Consider the following 17407-nt stretch of genomic DNA (forward strand, 5'->3'; position numbering starts at 1 on the left):
TTTGCCTTTCGAAGACGACCGCTTGTGTTGCATATGCTGACGGTCGCCGAACGGTGGGATAGACTTCGTCGATTCAGCCTCTAAGCCAATCGGGTGACAGGGAGTATCTGGGCTAGAGTTCAAGGGCAGAGCCGGAGGGTGCTTGTGGGGTACCATCTAGAAGATTCGTAAGGGGGCGTGGCTAGTAGTGGGGCTTGGTGACGCGGGAGGGGGTGATAAGGGGAAGCCGGAAGGGACTCTGGGTCAGTGTGGGAAGTCTGGAAGCGGGACCACGTCTCGCGCCTCCGGGACGCCATCGGCCACATGGCGGTCCGGAGACGGTCTCCCTGCGCGCCGTCTGCCAGCGGTGCGTGGGAGCGGGAGCGGGAGAGTGAGCGAGTGCGGAGGATACCAACTCACGCCGCGCAACGCGTAGCGATGGAGATAGTGTGGAATAACGCGGAGCTGTCTAGCGGCGATAAATAAATAAATAAGCAAATAAATAAATAAATACGACAGTCTATTGTCGTCGAAGTTTTTATTACACCTATCTACGTGACTTTACCGAAAGTGTTCTGCCTCACGGCAGGTGTCTTGCCTCACGGCAGATGTGGGGCGTATGTACACAGGAATTTCCTGTTTTTGATGCTAAGTTTGGTCACGTGACCAGGAAGTTGCGATTTAAGATTCCCGCTCAACCACGCGGGCGTCGGCCATTACACACATAATTCAAGATGGCGGCACACATCGCGTCCCAGTGAAGCCAGCCGCAATTGTCCATTGTGGGAATTTAAGAAGCATTGTCTGTAAGTTCGTTTATGTTCTTATAATATTGGCAATGCTGTTATGTTAGAATGACCGGTATAGTGATGTAAATGCCTTTATAATGCTGTTAAAATGTTACGATAACTACGAGGCCTAGTTAACGAAGCCTGCAACTTTCCTTACTGTGAATGTTACTTGTAATTTCATAAGTCGAGTCAAACTTGTACCCAAGAAACTTTATTGCGATCTGGAGAGCAAGGATGACAAAATGTCTCATTCATAGTGCAGGGGCTGCTCGATGTGGAGTGACGTCACGAGCGTTCAGACATTCCTGGGTGATTATAGTAGGTAGAATAGGTTTTTGAGTTAGATCGCGTAGATGTTGTTAAGCCCGCAACCACCCAACAGACTAGTATGGGTTGTCACGTATACAGAACATGCCAATTCGTTGCTAGTACAGCACACCGGTGTGTTGGAGAGCCAAGCCGCAACATTTACAATCAAAGTACGACGTTTTGCCAGTAATTAGAAATAGCTTCATCAGGCGATAGCCCGATTTGTGGAGAAGTCCACCTGTTTTGGTCCTGAACGGCATAGACGTGGTGACCACTTGGCTATCCATCACACCGGTGTGCTGTACTAGTGACGAAATCGCAGGTTGTATTTAGACAACCCTTAAAAGTTGGCCGTGTCGGGTTTAACGACAGGTCTATATTTACGAGATCCAAACGAAAACCTCTTATAGTCATCGCTTCCGTACCGCAGCGTGAAAAACCTCGACACGACCGCTACTCAGCACGATGGCACTCACTCCCTGCGCGAGGCAGACTCATTACATCTCGCAGAGGATCGCGCCTTTAAAGCAATTTTTTACGTGGCAAGTGCGAGTTTTTGCGTTGAGTCAATACCAATTTGTTTAACATTTCAACGAAGCTGGTTAGTAAGTAGAGGATCGCCTGTAGAGGGGGCCTCTATACATTGCTAGGAGTCATGAATAGCTCCAGGTGTCTATACGGGGGGTAAGTTTGCGACGAATTTCAGTCGGCTCTTGCTGGGGTTCATTAGTCACGTTGCGCAATGGACGTCCCCCACACGTGGAGGCTCTGCACCGACTGATGCAGCCAGCCGTGCTCGCGCTCAGGCCGTTACACGCGCAGTGTCTGGTCAAGAGCCACAGCGGTATCGCCAATTGCCTCCCCCCACAAGTCAAACGGGAAGATTCCACCCATGCTCCTAGAACACGTGCGTCAATCGTCCACCTTCGCATGAGCAACGTCCATGAACCCCATGGTGTGAAGGCCACCAAGCTCCTCGAACCCAAGGATACTGTGGCATCATGAGACAAAGGACCTCATTGAAAAAGCCTCCAATCCCTCAGTGGATAAAACAGCTCATGGCTTGGCAACCGCTTTGCGGTTCACAAAATAACCTTTCACGTTGGAGGGCGGGGGTGGTGCAACTCACGCAAGTTAAACCACGAACCAGGACGCAGCATCAAGTCAAGATCATCTTTATTGAGCAATTGGGACAAAGGAGCGGGATTAGGGATGCCCAGAGCGTCAGAATTAACGACCGGCTAAAGCGGCTCCAAAAGGGATATTTGGCCCCACGTGCGACCCGGAGAAGGAGCCTCCAACAGCCGCCGGCGTCAGAAAAGCTGCAATGGCGTTACTTGGGCTCCTCCGTGGCCGGCTCCAGCGTCTTGGGCTCCTCCGTGGCCGGCTCCAGCGTCTTGGGCTCCTCCGTGGCCGGCTCCAGCGTCTTGGGCTCCTCCGTGGCCGGCTCCAGCGTCTTGGGCTCCTCCGTGGCCGGCTCCAGCGTCTTGGGCTCCTCCGTGGCCGGCTCCAGCGTCTTGGGCTCCTCCGTGGCCGGCTCCAGCGTCTTGGGCTCCTCCGTGGCCGGCTCCAGCGTCTTGGGCTCCTCCGTGGCCGGCTCCAGCGTCTTGGGCTCCTCCGTGGCCGGCTCCAGCGTCTTGGGCTCCTCCGTGGCCGGCTCCAGCGTCTTGGGCTCCTCCGTGGCCGGCTCCAGCGTCTTGGGCTCCTCCGTGGCCGGCTCCAGCGTCTTGGGCTCCTCCGTGGCCGGCTCCAGCGTCTTGGGCTCCTCCGTGGCCGGCTCCAGCGTCTTGGGCTCCTCCGTGGCCGGCTCCAGCGTCTTGGGCTCCTCCGTGGCCGGCTCCAGCGTCTTGGGCTCCTCCGTGGCCGGCTCCAGCGTCTTGGGCTCCTCCGTGGCCGGCTCCAGCGTCTTGGGCTCCTCCGTGGCCGGCTCCAGCGTCTTGGGCTCCTCCGTGGTCGGCGCCGCGGATGTCGCAGTTTCGTCTCCAGTTAGCAAGTCGGCCGCTTCGCTTTGAACGTGGTGCCGGACCTGGCATAGCGTCAGGGGACAGGACGCGGGTCATCAGGAGTCAAGACGCAGCTTCCCACAACACTGCCATTCCCTACTAATTTAGCTGCACTCACCCGTGGCATGTCAGATGCACATTTCGGCCAGTCCTGGCAGAGAGATTCGCTTACACTCATAACAAGATTGTAGTTTTTAACAGACCAAGGCGACCGGCAGATGCACCACAGAATTCCACCGAACTTTCCGAATCGTTTGTCACACGATGCGTTACTCACAGCCAGGTTCAGTTCAGAGATCTCCCCGGACTGGGCCGCCTGCCGCCACGCTCCTGGGTCACCACGAATCGTCGCGGCGTCCACGCAGCCCCTCGTGGTCCCTGGGATCGGGGTGGGAATGGGCGATGGTAAATCAAAGCCCATGGATTCGCGAACTAGTACAATCGCATTCGTTGTTGGTAGGAGAAATGGCACAAAAATGCACGCAAGTAGCCACTGTAGAACAATGGTAATGGAGTCGGCATCGGGGACGGTTGGTGGTGAACAATAAAAGGGGAGGAAGTAAAATAACCAAATTGGGTCTCTAAAACCATCGTAGCTTCGAGCCCCCTTCGATCCAAATCGATCCCTGGGTGCCTGGCAGCAGCGCGAGTACTCACAGCCTCCCAGCGCCATCAGCACCGCGCCCACCAGCATGAGACTCGCCGATGACTGCATCTTTTCGTAGTGTTGCTAGCGATGAGGCTGGAAAAAGCGAATCTGTGTCCCTCACACCTCCTCGCCACATCTCTGCTTTATACCCAGCGAGGTGCGGGCTTTTGGGGGGGTGATGATTGGAGCCACGTGCCCAATAAACTCGCGGCCAATGAGCGCGAGGAGTGAATGGCGCATTGGGGCGCGCGACCATCCCGGTGCGTGCGTCGTGGTGCTTAATGGCGCGACCAACGAGTCGAGCGCCTCAATGAGTGGCGCGGCAGGCACTTGCTCAGGTGGGGCTCATTCACTCGGCAACGCTGATGGATCAGAAACCATCCCCACCTACACCACCCCCCTACCCATGCCCACCTCCACCAACCATCCATCTCCACCTCCGCCCCACCTCCCCCACCCCCTCCAGAGAGGAAGCGGCGAAGTGACTTCTCGATGGGAATCTCGCATTGGTGGGTGGGGGGGACGGCGTGTGTTGGTGTCGTCATAATCATCATCGGATATTGATCAATCCACTGCTGGTGGAACGTCTCCCAGCCTCGTCGCCTCTCACGATGCATGCAGCTCGCGCCTTACACGGGAGCTGATCTCATTGGACCCTCTGTTTGCTTCTATATCTCAACAGCGTTACGGAGATCGCGTGACGTGAGGGTTCTGCCTTTGTAGTGAGGGTTGTAAGTTGACGCTGAGGAGGGGGGAGGAAGCGCCTCGGCCCCCCATGTGGAGTGACGTCAGCCGCTTATTATTATGAATGGCGGGGGGTGTCCATTTGGAGGACGTTACCTTATAATAATTATTAATGAGGGGGCTGTTCGATGTGGAGTGACGTGACCTGCTCATGATTATTAGTGAGGGTGGGGTGCTCCATGTGGAGTGACGTCACCTGCTCATGATTATTAATGAGGAGGGGGTCCATGAGGAGGACGTAACCTGTTCATGATTATTAATGAGAGGGGCTGGTCGATGTGGAGTGACGTCATGCGCGTTAAGGACAGACATTCCTTGGTGATTTTACTAGGTATAGTTTTTTTTGGGATAGATCGCATAAATATGTCGTTAATCCCGCCACCACCAGACACAGACAACCAGTAAGGGTTGTCACGTAAACAGAACATGCAAATTCGTCACGAGTACAGCACACCGGTGTGTTGGAGAGCCAAGCCACAACAAAGGATTGAATTTCGCAGTCACCCCTAAACACATCCCAGTTGATGACATCATTGCCCAGGTTGACATAGCCCTCAAAGGTTTGGGATACATCATTACAGACGTGGCAAGATCGGAAATCGCTACAATCCTAAAAAACTCTAAGTCACCTATGATAAACATCAGTATTGATGAGCGCTTTGAGCTTTCTTAATAAAAAAAAGAGATGATATCGTCATCCTCTCAGCCGACAAGGGCAATGCCACAGTCATCATGGACAAAACCACATAAAATAACAAAATTCAGGCCCTACTTAATGATGGTAGTTATACTAAAATTAAAAGAGATCCCACGAACAGCCTCGCTACGAAAACCAACAACATCATCACCGATTCGACATTTTTAATCGAACCAACCAAGCGGGTTTCCTTAAAACCCTCTGATGCTCGACCACCCAGATTGTATGGCTTACCAAAGATCCATAAACAGGGTACACCCCTTCATCCTATCATCTCCGCCATTGACTTACCCACCTACAAACTGGCCCGATTTCTGTCTGAGACCTTACAACCATTTACTGGTAAGACCACTTCAGCTGTACTTATCGTTAATTAAGGACATCTCACTATCTCCAGGTGGTTTGCTCGTAGGTAAAGTCACGTAAAATAAAAATAATGAAATGCATAAATAATAAAATAATACATGCAAATAAAAAAATTACCACGACGTTTCGACCACTTTTATTGCGATCGAAACGTCGTGTTTATTCTATTTATTCTACGTGACTTTACCAAAAGAACCAAAGTTCCTGTGCCTGACACCATTGCAGTCATTGAAGATTTGGTCAAACAAGTGTAGTACGAGCATAAATGGGGTTGTTGCTGGACTCTGGCCCAATCACACGGCCCAGGGTATTGGGGGGCGGAGCCTGGTCTGCAGGGCAGTATGGGAAGGCCGGATCTGACAATCCGGAAGGGGAGGAGTCAGGGTCAGGTGGGAAAGAAGATATAAGTGGAAGCCCGGAAGAGATCGTGGTCAGTTGTTGGAGTGAAGAAGCGGGACCACGTTGGGTGGCCGCCGCGCCATCAGCCACTTGGCTGAAGGGGCTTCGGCACACCGTCGGCCAGCGGTGTGCGGAGCGGGGAGGAGTGGAGCGACTGACGGGAGAGCGCGTGCGGGGCGCGTGCTAGGAGGAGCTGACGGAAGAGCGTGCGCGGCATGCGAGAGGAGCGTGCGCGGCACGCGAGAAGAGACACTGGTCGGAGCTAACGGAGGAGCGTGCGCGGCACGCGAGAGGAGACGCTGGTCCCTTGTCAGGACCAGCGGGGTGTGAGGAAGAGTGGAGGAGCTGAGGAGGAAGCGCGTGCGGGGCGCGCGCGAGACGACGCTGGTCCGCGGAGGAGACCAGTGGGGTACGGAGAAAGAACTTGAGACCAGCAGTGCCTGACGGAGTCTTTTATTACACAAGGACTGAACGCTGATGTACCATTCATGGTGGGACACTGCCTCACCACACTTACTTCACCTGGAATGGAACTTTCTCCAAACAAGTTGAAGGTACCCCAATGGGTTCTCCCTGATCTCCAGTTGTAGCTAATATTTTCATGGAAAACTATGAGCCAGATGCCATCCAGGCATCCACACCAGGCTCTCAAGATGAATGGATATTCAGACTACACAATCCGTAAAGCTATCACCCCAACCGTTGGGAAATAACCATCTGAGGACCCGTTCATAACCATCAAGTTGCCATACATAGTAGGGGTCACTAAAAATATTTCCAAAATCATGAGCAAACACAAGATCCAGGTTCGATTTAACACAGTACATAAAATTCGTGATCTGATCCCATCTGTGAAGGGTGTGATCCCATGCAATACCCCAGCATCTACAAACTAAGTTGTGTCTGTGGCAGGAGTTACATTGGGGAAACTAAGCGACATGTCTCGGACTGTGTTCGTGAACATAAGGCAGATCTGAAACACGGTCGGACCAATACCTCAGCTGTGGCTGATCATTGTTTTAATGCGGTCGGCTCACACAAAATTGATTTCACCTTGATAAAGGTACTTTGCAAGCCCACTGGCTATCAACAAAGATTTGTAAGCGAGGTTTTGTCGCTCAGCTCTGGGCCAATCAGACGGCCCGGCGTATTGGGAGTGGGGCCCAGTAATGTGGGCATATGGGAAGGTCCATCGACCACCTCCGGTCCAGAAGATCAGGGGCGGAGCGTAAGGGCGGAACCGGGGGGGGGCGCTAAGTGAACGGCGTAATCTGGAAGGTTCGGAAAGGGCGTGGTGTAAGTTGGAGACAGGATGACGTGTGAGGGGCAGTTGGCGTAGTCACGGAGTGGGACCACATTGGGTCGTGGGAGGTCTTCTGCACCATCAGCCATGTGGCTGGAGACGACTCCAAGCAATCCGTCAGCCAACGGTGTGCGGGAGCAGGGAGGAGGGCGATTGACGGGAAGGGCGCGCGGGGCGCGCAAGAGGAACAGCCGGTCCACTATCGGGACCAGCAGAGTGTGAGCGGCATAACAAGGAATAAAAGAGGGACGGAGACCAAGCTGTGTGTTGTCAGCATCATTTATTACACATATATATAGACACAGACACAATTTCAACCGAGAATATGGGTACAAACTGATCAATCATTGAAAGAACGTTACCAACCAGTTTAAGTCGTAATTGGCTTTGATGTTCCCATCCCACCAATTTTCGATGTTAGTTGTTCTTTACGCCCATTTCAAACTTGCGCGTTCACAGGATTCAGACCAACACAGCCACTTCGCGCGCCAACTACCCCTCGGTTGCGTGCTTTACGATTTCTATTAACATGCTAATCTCTCATAAACATGCTAATTGTCACATGGCAGCCCTTTGTTTGGTGTAAAACCAACCACCGTCAGGTTGGCTGCCTTAACATTAACATTGGTTGTTGACATTTGGGCTATGCCCATTTCAAACCGTTATACTGTCAATAGTTTGCCTTTCGAAGACGACCGCTTGTGTTGCATATGCTGACGGTCGCCGAACGGTGGGATAGACTTCGTCGATTCAGCCTCTAAGCCAATCGGGTGACAGGGAGTATCTGGGCTAGAGTTCAAGGGCAGAGCCGGAGGGTGCTAGTGGGGTACCATCTAGAAGATTCGTAAGGGGGCGTGGCTAGTAGTGGGGCTTGGTGACGCGGGAGGGGGTGATAAGGGGAAGCCGGAAGGGACTCTGGGTCAGTGTGGGAAGTCTGGAAGCGGGACCACGTCTCGCGCCTCCGGGACGCCATCGGCCACATGGCGGTCCGGAGACGGTCTCCCTGCGCGCCGTCTGCCAGCGGTGCGTGGGAGCGGGAGCGGGAGAGTGAGCGAGTGCGGAGGATACCAACTCACGCCGCGCAACGCGTAGCGATGGAGATAGTGTGGAATAACGCGGAGCTGTCTAGCGGCGATAAATAAATAAATAATTACGACAGTCTATTGTCGTCGAAGTTTTTATTACACCTATCTACGTGACTTTACCGAAAGTGTTCTGCCTCACGGCAGGTGTCTTGCCTCACGGCAGATGTGGGGCGTATGTACACAGGAATTTCCTGTTTTTGATGCCAAGTTTGGTCACGTGACCAGGAAGTTGCGATTTAAGATTCCCGCTCAACCACGCGGGCGTCGGCCATTACACACATAATTCAAGATGGCGGCACACATCGCGTCCCAGTGAAGCCAGCCGCAATTGACCATTGTGGGACTTTAAGAAGCATTGTCTGTAAGTTCGTTTATGTTCTTATAATATTGGCAATGCTGTTATGTTAGAATGACCGGTATAGTGATGTAAATGCCTTTATAATGCTGTTAAAATGTTACGATAACTACGAGGCCTAGTTAACGAAGCCTGCAACTTTCCTTATTGTGAATGTTACTTGTAATTTCATAAGTCGAGTCAAACTTGTACCCAAGAAACTTTATTGCGATCTGGAGAGCAAGGATGACAAAATGTCTCATTCATAGTGCAGGGGCTGCTCGATGTGGAGTGACGTCACGAGCGTTCAGACATTCCTGGGTGATTATAGTAGGTAGAATAGGTTTTTGAGTTAGATCGCGTAGATGTTGTTAAGCCCGCAACCACCCAACAGACTAGTATGGGTTGTCACGTAAACAGAACATGCCAATTCGTTACTAGTACAGCACACCGGTGTGTTGGAGAGCCAAGCCGCAACATTTACAATCAAAGTACGACGTTTTGCCAGTAATTATAAATAGCTTCATCAGGCGATAGCCCGATTTGTGGAGAAGTCCACCTGTTTCGGTCCTGAACGGCATAGACGTGGTGACCACTTGGCTATCCATCACACCGGTGTGCTGTACTAGTGACGAAATCGCAGGTTGTATTTAGACAACCCTTAAAAGTTGGCCGTGTCGGGTTTAACGACAGGTCTATATTTACGAGATCCAAACGAAAACCTCTTATAGTCATCGCTTCCGTACCGCAGCGTGAAAAACCTCGACACGACCGCTACTCAGCACGATGGCACTCACTCCCTGCGCGAGGCAGACTCATTACATCTCGCAGAGGATCGCGCCTTTAAAGCAATTTTTTACGTGGCAAGTGCGAGTTTTTGCGTTGAGTCAATACCAATTTGTTTAACATTTCAACGAAGCTGGTTAGTAAGTAGAGGATCGCCTGTAGAGGGGGCCTCTATACATTGCTAGGAGTCATGAATAGCTCCAGGTGTCTATACGGGGGGTAAGTTTGCGACGAATTTCAGTCGGCTCTTGCTGGGGTTCATTAGTCACGTTGCGCAATGGACGTCCCCCACACGTGGAGGCTCTGCACCGACTGATGCAGCCAGCCGTGCTCGCGCTCAGGCCGTTACACGCGCAGTGTCTGGTCAAGAGCCACAGCGGTATCGCCAATTGCCTCCCCCCACAAGTCAAACGGGAAGATTCCACCCATGCTCCTAGAGCACGTGCGTCAATCGTCCACCTTCGCATGAGCAACGTCCATGAACCCCATGGTGTGAAGGCCACCAAGCTCCTCGAACCCAAGGATACTGTGGCATCACGAGACAAAGGACCTCATTGAAAAAGCCTCCAATCCCTCAGTGGATAAAACAGCTCATGGCTTGGCAACCGCTTTGCGGTTCACAAAATAACCTTTCACGTTGGAGGGCGGGGGTGGTGCAACTCACGCAAGTTAAACCACGAACCGGGACGCAGCATCAAGTCAAGATCATCTTTATTGAGCAATTGGGACAAAGGAGCGGGATTAGGGATGCCCAGAGCGTCAGAATTAACGACCGGCTAAAGCGGCTCCAAAAGGGATATTTGGCCCCACGTGCGACCCGGAGAAGGAGCCTCCAACAGCCGCCGGCGTCAGAAAAGCTGCAATGGCGTTACTTGGGCTCCTCCGTGGCCGGCTCCAGCGTCTTGGGCTCCTCCGTGGCCGGCTCCAGCGTCTTGGGCTCCTCCGTGGCCGGCTCCAGCGTCTTGGGCTCCTCCGTGGCCGGCTCCAGCGTCTTGGGCTCCTCCGTGGCCGGCTCCAGCGTCTTGGGCTCCTCCGTGGCCGGCTCCAGCGTCTTGGGCTCCTCCGTGGCCGGCTCCAGCGTCTTGGGCTCCTCCGTGGCCGGCTCCAGCGTCTTGGGCTCCTCCGTGGCCGGCTCCAGCGTCTTGGGCTCCTCCGTGGCCGGCTCCAGCGTCTTGGGCTCCTCCGTGGCCGGCTCCAGCGTCTTGGGCTCCTCCGTGGCCGGCTCCAGCGTCTTGGGCTCCTCCGTGGCCGGCTCCAGCGTCTTGGGCTCCTCCGTGGCCGGCTCCAGCGTCTTGGGCTCCTCCGTGGCCGGCTCCAGCGTCTTGGGCTCCTCCGTGGCCGGCTCCAGCGTCTTGGGCTCCTCCGTGGCCGGCTCCAGCGTCTTGGGCTCCTCCGTGGTTGGCGCCGCGGATGTCGCAGTTTCGTCTCCAGTTAGCAAGTCGGCAGCTTCGCTTTGAACGTGGTGCCGGACCTGGCATAGCGTCAGGGGACAGGACGCGGGTCATCAGGAGTCAAGACGCAGCTTCCCACAACACTGCCATTCCCTACTAATTTAGCTGCACTCACCCGTGGCATGTCAGATGCACATTTCGGCCAGTCCTGGCAGAGAGATTCGCTTACATTCATAACAAGATTGTAGTTTTTAACAGACCAAGGCGACCGGCAGATGCACCACAGAATTCCACCGAACTTTCCGAATCGTTTGTCACACGATGCGTTACTCACAGCCAGGTTCAGTTCAGAGATCTCCCCGGACTGGGCCGCCTGCCGCCACGCTCCTGGGTCACCACGAATCGTCGCGGCGTCCACGCAGCCCCTCGTGGTCCCTGGGATCGGGGTGGGAATGGGCGATGGTAAATCAAAGCCCATGGATTCGCGAACTAGTACGATCGCATTCGTTGTTGGTAGGAGAAATGGCACAAAAATGCACGCAAGTAGCCACTGTAGAACAATGGTAATGGAGTCGGCATCGGGGACGGTTGGTGGTGAACAATAAAAGGGGAGGAAGTAAAATAACCAAATTGGGTCTCTAAAACCATCGTAGCTTCGAGCCCCCTTCGATCCAAATCGATCCCTGGGTGCCTGGCAGCAGCGCGAGTACTCACAGCCTCCCAGCGCCATCAGCACCGCGCCCACCAGCATGAGACTCGCCGATGACTGCATCTTTTCGTAGTGTTGCTAGCGATGAGGCTGGAAAAAGCGAATCTGTGTCCCTCACACCTCCTCGCCACATCTCTGCTTTATACCCAGCGAGGTGCGGGCTTTTGGGGGGGTGATGATTGGAGCCACGTGCCCAATAAACTCGCGGCCAATGAGCGCGAGGAGTGAATGGCGCATTGGGGCGCGCGACCATCCCGGTGCGTGCGTCGTGGTGCTTAATGGCGCGACCAACGAGTCGAGCGCCTCAATGAGTGGCGCGGCAGGCACTTGCTCAGGTGGGGCTCATTCACTCGGCAACGCTGATGGATCAGAAACCATCCCCACCTACACCACCCCCCTACCCATGCCCACCTCCACCAACCACCCATCTCCACCTCCGCCCCACCTCCCCCACCCCCTCCAGAGAGGAAGCGGCGAAGTGACTTCTCGATGGGAATCTCGCATTGGTGGGTGGGGGGGACGGCGTGTGTTGGTGTCGTCATAATCATCATCGGATATTGATCAATCCACTGCTGGTGGAACGTCTCCCAGCCTCGTCGCCTCTCACGATGCATGCAGCTCGCGCCTTACACGGGAGCTGATCTCATTGGACCCTCTGTTTGCTTCTATATCTCAACAGCGTTACGGAGATCGCGTGACGTGAGGGTTCTGCCTTTGTAGTGAGGGTTGTAAGTTGACGCTGAGGAGGGGGGAGGAAGCGCCTCGGCCCCCCATGTGGAGTGACGTCAGCCGCTTATTATTATGAATGGCGGGGGGTGTCCATTTGGAGGACGTTACCTTATAATAATTATTAATGAGGGGGCTGTTCGATGTGGAGTGACGTGACCTGCTCATGATTATTAGTGAGGGTGGGGTGCTCCATGTGGAGTGACGTCACCTGCTCATGATTATTAATGAGGAGGGGGTCCATGAGGAGGACGTAACCTGTTCATGATTATTAATGAGAGGGGCTGGTCGATGTGGAGTGACGTCATGCGCGTTAAGGACAGACATTCCTTGGTGATTTTACTAGGTATAGTTTTTTTTGGGATAGATCGCATAAATATGTCGTTAATCCCGCCACCACCAGACACAGACAACCAGTAAGGGTTGTCACGTAAACAGAACATGCAAATTCGTCACGAGTACAGCACACCGGTGTGTTGGAGAGCCAAGCCACAACAAAGGATTGAATTTCGCAGTCACCCCTAAACACATCCCAGTTGATGACATCATTGCCCAGGTTGACATAGCCCTCAAAGGTTTGGGATACATCATTACAGACGTGGCAAGATCGGAAATCGCTACAATCCTAAAAAACTCTAAGTCACCTATGATAAACATCAGTATTGATGAGCGCTTTGAGCTTTCTTAATAAAAAAAAGAGATGATATCGCCATCCTCTCAGCCGACAAGGGCAATGCCACAGTCATCATGGACAAAACCACATAAAATAACAAAATTCAGGCCCTACTTAATGATGGTAGTTATACTAAAATTAAAAGAGATCCCACGAACAGCCTCGCTACGAAAACCAACAACATCATCACCGATTCGACATTTTTAATCGAACCAACCAAGCGGGTTTCCTTAAAACCCTCTGATGCTCGACCACCCAGATTGTATGGCTTACCAAAGATCCATAAACAGGGTACACCCCTTCTTCCTATCATCTCCGCCATTGACTTACCCACCTACAAACTGGCCCGATTTCTGTCTGAGACCTTACAACCATTTACTGGTAAGACCACTTCAGCTGTACTTATCGTTAATTAAGGACATCTCACTATCTCCAGGTGGTTTGCTCGTAGGTAAAGTCACGTAAAATAAAAATAATGAAATGCATAAATAATAAAATAATACATGCAAATAAAAAAAATTACCACGACGTTTCGACCACTTTTATTGCGATCGAAACGTCGTGTTTATTCTATTTATTCTACGTGACTTTACCAAAAGAACCAAAGTTCCTGTGCCTGACACCATTGCAGTCATTGAAGATTTGGTCAAACAAGTGTAGTACGAGCATAAATGGGGTTGTTGCTGGACTCTGGCCCAATCACACGGCCCAGGGTATTGGGGGGCGGAGCCTGGTCTGCAGGGCAGTATGGGAAGGCCGGATCTGACAATCCGGAAGGGGAGGAGTCAGGGTCAGGTGGGAAAGAAGATATAAGTGGAAGCCCGGAGGAGATCGTGGTCAGTTGTTGGAGTGAAGAAGCGGGACCACGTTGGGTGGCCGCCGCGCCATCAGCCACTTGGCTGAAGGGGCTTCGGCACACCGTCGGCCAGCGGTGTGCGGAGCAGGGAAAAGTGGAGCGACTGACGGGAGAGCGTGTGCGAGGCGCACGCGAGGAGGAGCTGACGGAAGAGCGTGCACGGCACGCGAGAGGAGCGTGCGCGGCACGCGAGAGGAGACGCTGGTCGGAGCTAACGGAGGAGCATGCGTGGCACGCGAGAGGAGCGTGCGCGGCACGTGATAGGAGACGCTGGTCCCATGTCAGGACCAGCGGGGTGTGAGGAAGAGTGGAGGAGCTGATTAGGAAGCGCGTGCGGGGCGCGCGCGAGACGACGCTGGTCCGTGGAGGAGACTAGCGGGGAACGGAGAAAGAACTTGAATTAAAGACCAACGGAGACCAGCAGTGCCTGACGGAGTCTTTTATTACACTGGAGTCAGAAGTGGACTTTTTCAAGGCAAAATAACTTCGAGGAAGATGGCCGAGAACTTGAAAAAGCGTAACCCACTTGTTACATCTTCTGACGACGAAGAGACAGCCACCGGCACACGTCCTCCAGCGACCACGTGGCAGGACGCCGCCATCTTGAACATCGCGGTGGAGAGGCGGCCGTGCGCTGGCATTTCGGAGGCGCCACGTGGTGTGCATCCTGCTGCTAAGCAGCTGTTTTGCGGGAAGGAGCCGCAAGGAGAGGACGCCGACGCTGCTTCACCACCTTCAACGAGAGAGGCCGTAGCCACGGGGGAAGCCCCCGTTGCTGCTGCTGCCTGGGCGGGAGCACCCCCGTCCTGGCTCGTGTGCGAGACACCAGAGCAGTCAAGGGAGGACGCCGCGCTCACCGTCCGAGTTCTTCGAGGCGTCTCAAGTCACCACCCTGCCGTCCTCTGCTCGCTGCAGCCCCGGGCGAGTCGTGACGATATGCACATGGCCCTAGCACACACCTCACCCATCTTGCGTGTGCGGGGGTGCGATTGGTTGTTATGGCTTGAGATTGCGGAGCGCAGTTCGGGCTGTGTGTGTGTGTTGAGGATGGACGCGCTGTCTGCTTGTGGTTGCTCTGTGTTAAATAGTGTTTATGCGTTGCGGCATGGGGATGTTATCTCGATGGCGAAGTTAATGTTTAATTCGGTTGCATCGAGTCGCCATTAACATCCCGTGGGTTGCCGTGTGCGACGTGTTTATTTTTATGATTTGTTTTTGCTGCAAGGTACGACAGGGTTAACGGTGCGTTGTCTGCCTGCAGTTCTGCTTGCGATTGCGCATAATGTGGGACCTGTGTGGAACTTTGCTGCTTGTAATCGCGATATCCTGACTGCACGTACTGTATAGACTGTCTTTCTGTACGGATACGGAGTGCGGTGCATTGTTCTGACCATTGGGTTCGGGATTGTTATTAGTTGTGCGTACCTGTTCGGAAATTTGTCAATTCGTTGAGGGACCCTACATTTTGGTTGTATGGGTGTTCGTGCACACGAGATTGCATGTGTGTTCATAGGAAATTGCGAGTGTTGAGGGATGAGGGCGTTGTTGGTGGCTCTGCCATAAAGGGTGATGGGGCCGTAAATTGCCGCCAAGTTGCGTCGCTCTTTCCGTTGATTGCGTGCGACCAGGGGTTGCATTGCGAGTTGGTGTGTATGAGCAATGTGTCTTGGTCAACTATGGGTTAAAAATTTCCCCGATACGACTGCTGTGAGCAGCGGCGATGCGTTGTATCGTTGGGGGTTGTTTAAACGTGACAGGGGATGTGTGTTGTGACCCCCAGCAAGGGGCAGCTGGGGTGCACGCACGAGAAAAACTGCCGAATTGGTCGCACGTTGGGCCGCCATTTTGGCTAGCGTGGGAAATCGCGGGGATGCGCTCGGCGCATGGGGCCGCCATTTTGAGCACGCGAGGGCGTGCGTACCGCTGCCATTTTGAGCACAGAAAACCTCCGTGGGGGCACTTCGCGTGTGCCGCCGCCATTATAAGGATACACGTCGAGCCGTGGGGATGCGGTTATGGATCTCATCCCTTGACTCTTGTGTGCGTGCATTGCGTGTTGTGCGCAATGCTGGCGTGTTGGCGCCCATCGGGGTAACAGCACATAGTGGCCCGTGTCTGACTAAGGGGGAGGAGTACGTGAGATGTCTGTGCTGGTCCTCAAGGGAGGACTGCTGATGGGCAAGAGCAGGAAAATTTTTGTTGTCACGTGTAAATAATATTTTTTTGTTAAAATGTAGATACTGGGGCATCCATCGCGTCGATTTTTGTGTATTTATTGGGTTTCTCCTTACGCCGGGCGGATTACATTCATCTCCACTACCCTGGGGCCGGGTGGCTTTCGTGTACGACATGCGGATGTGCGTTCGTGGTGCTATGCCTCAGGGGGTTGGGTTCTCCTTCTCGTCACAGATCTTCGGTGCCTGCCACACTGGGTGTCACCGGTTGTGCTAACCGGATGTGGACATGAAGGGGGAGTGGAGCGCCTGTTCGTCACTCCTACTCTACCAGTTGTTCTCTGAAGTTAGACTTGAGCCAGGCGGATGGACCAGCAACACAGACACGCTCTAAGACACCGAATTCCTGATTTATGCGAGTCTGCCGTTCTTGTGTGTCGGTTACCGTTGTTGTGCATTGCCTTCCATTCCTTAATTCTTTCTTGCTTGTTGCACCGAGGACGGGCCGGTGTTCCGTACCGGATCCTAATCCCTTCCCTTTCGTTAATTGTGTTGTCATTGTACTCTCCGTTGTGTCTGGTGATTCCTGATTGTGATGCTGTCGCTCGAATTATTTTATTCTATTGCAGCCGGGACGGCTGGCTTTTTCATCAGGGGGGGGGGTCATGTATTGCGAGCATAAATGGGGTTGTTGCTGGGCTCTGGCCCAATCACACGGCCCGGGGTATTGGGGGGTGGAGCCTGGTCTGCAGGGCAGTATGGGAAGGCCGGATCTGACGATCCGGAAGGGGAGGAGTCAGGGTCACGTGGGAAAGAAGATATAAGTGGGAGCCCGGAAGAGATCGGGGTCAGTTGTTGGAGTGAAGAAGCGGGACCACGTTGGGTGGCCGCCGCGCCATCAGCCACGTGGCATGATGGGGCTTCGGCACACTGTCGGCCAGCGGTGTGCGGAGCGGGGAGGAGTGGAGCGACTGACGCGTGCGGGGCGCGTGCGAGGAGGAGCTGACGGAAGAGCGTGCGCGGCATGCGAGAGGAGCGTGCGCGGCACACGAGAGGAGACACTGGTCGGAGCTAACGGAGGAGCGTGCGCGGCACGCGAGAGGAGACGCTGGTCCCTTGTCAGGACCAGCGGGGTGTGAGGAAGAGTGGAGGTGCTGAGGAGGAGGTGCGTGCGGGGCGCGCGCGAGACGACGCTGGTCCGCGGAGGAGACCAGTGGGGTACGGAGAAAGAACTTGAGACCAGCAGTGCCTGACGGAGTCTTTTATTACACAAGGACTGAATGCTGATGTACCATTCATGGTGGGACACTGCCTCACCACACTTACTTCACCTGGAATGGAACTTTCTCCAAACAAGTTGAAGGTACCCCAATGGGTTCTCCCTGATCTCCAGTTGTAGCTAATATTTTCATGGAAAACTATGAGCCAGATGC

General features: G+C 53.8%; 1 protein-coding gene across 1 annotated transcript; it reads right to left on the minus strand.

Annotated features, from left to right (window-relative positions):
• Window positions 1-243: 243 nt before the first annotated feature.
• Window positions 244-11655, minus strand: LOC144941613 (uncharacterized). The gene is made up of 9 exons (XM_078867934.1): window positions 11551-11655; window positions 11171-11271; window positions 10318-10916; window positions 8188-8254; window positions 6097-6199; window positions 3360-3460; window positions 2764-3105; window positions 1970-1977; window positions 244-337 (listed from the first exon to the last, which is right to left on the minus strand). The coding sequence occupies exons 1-9, from the start codon at window positions 11606-11608 to the stop codon at window positions 244-246; spliced, it is 1473 nt and encodes a 490-aa protein (XP_078724060.1). The 5' UTR covers window positions 11609-11655.
• Window positions 11656-17407: the final 5752 nt, after the last annotated feature.

The sequence above is a fragment of the Lampetra fluviatilis genome, chromosome 25, assembly GCF_964198595.1.
Source record: "Lampetra fluviatilis chromosome 25, kcLamFluv1.1, whole genome shotgun sequence".
In the NCBI taxonomy this organism is placed as follows: domain Eukaryota; kingdom Metazoa; phylum Chordata; class Hyperoartia; order Petromyzontiformes; family Petromyzontidae; genus Lampetra; species Lampetra fluviatilis.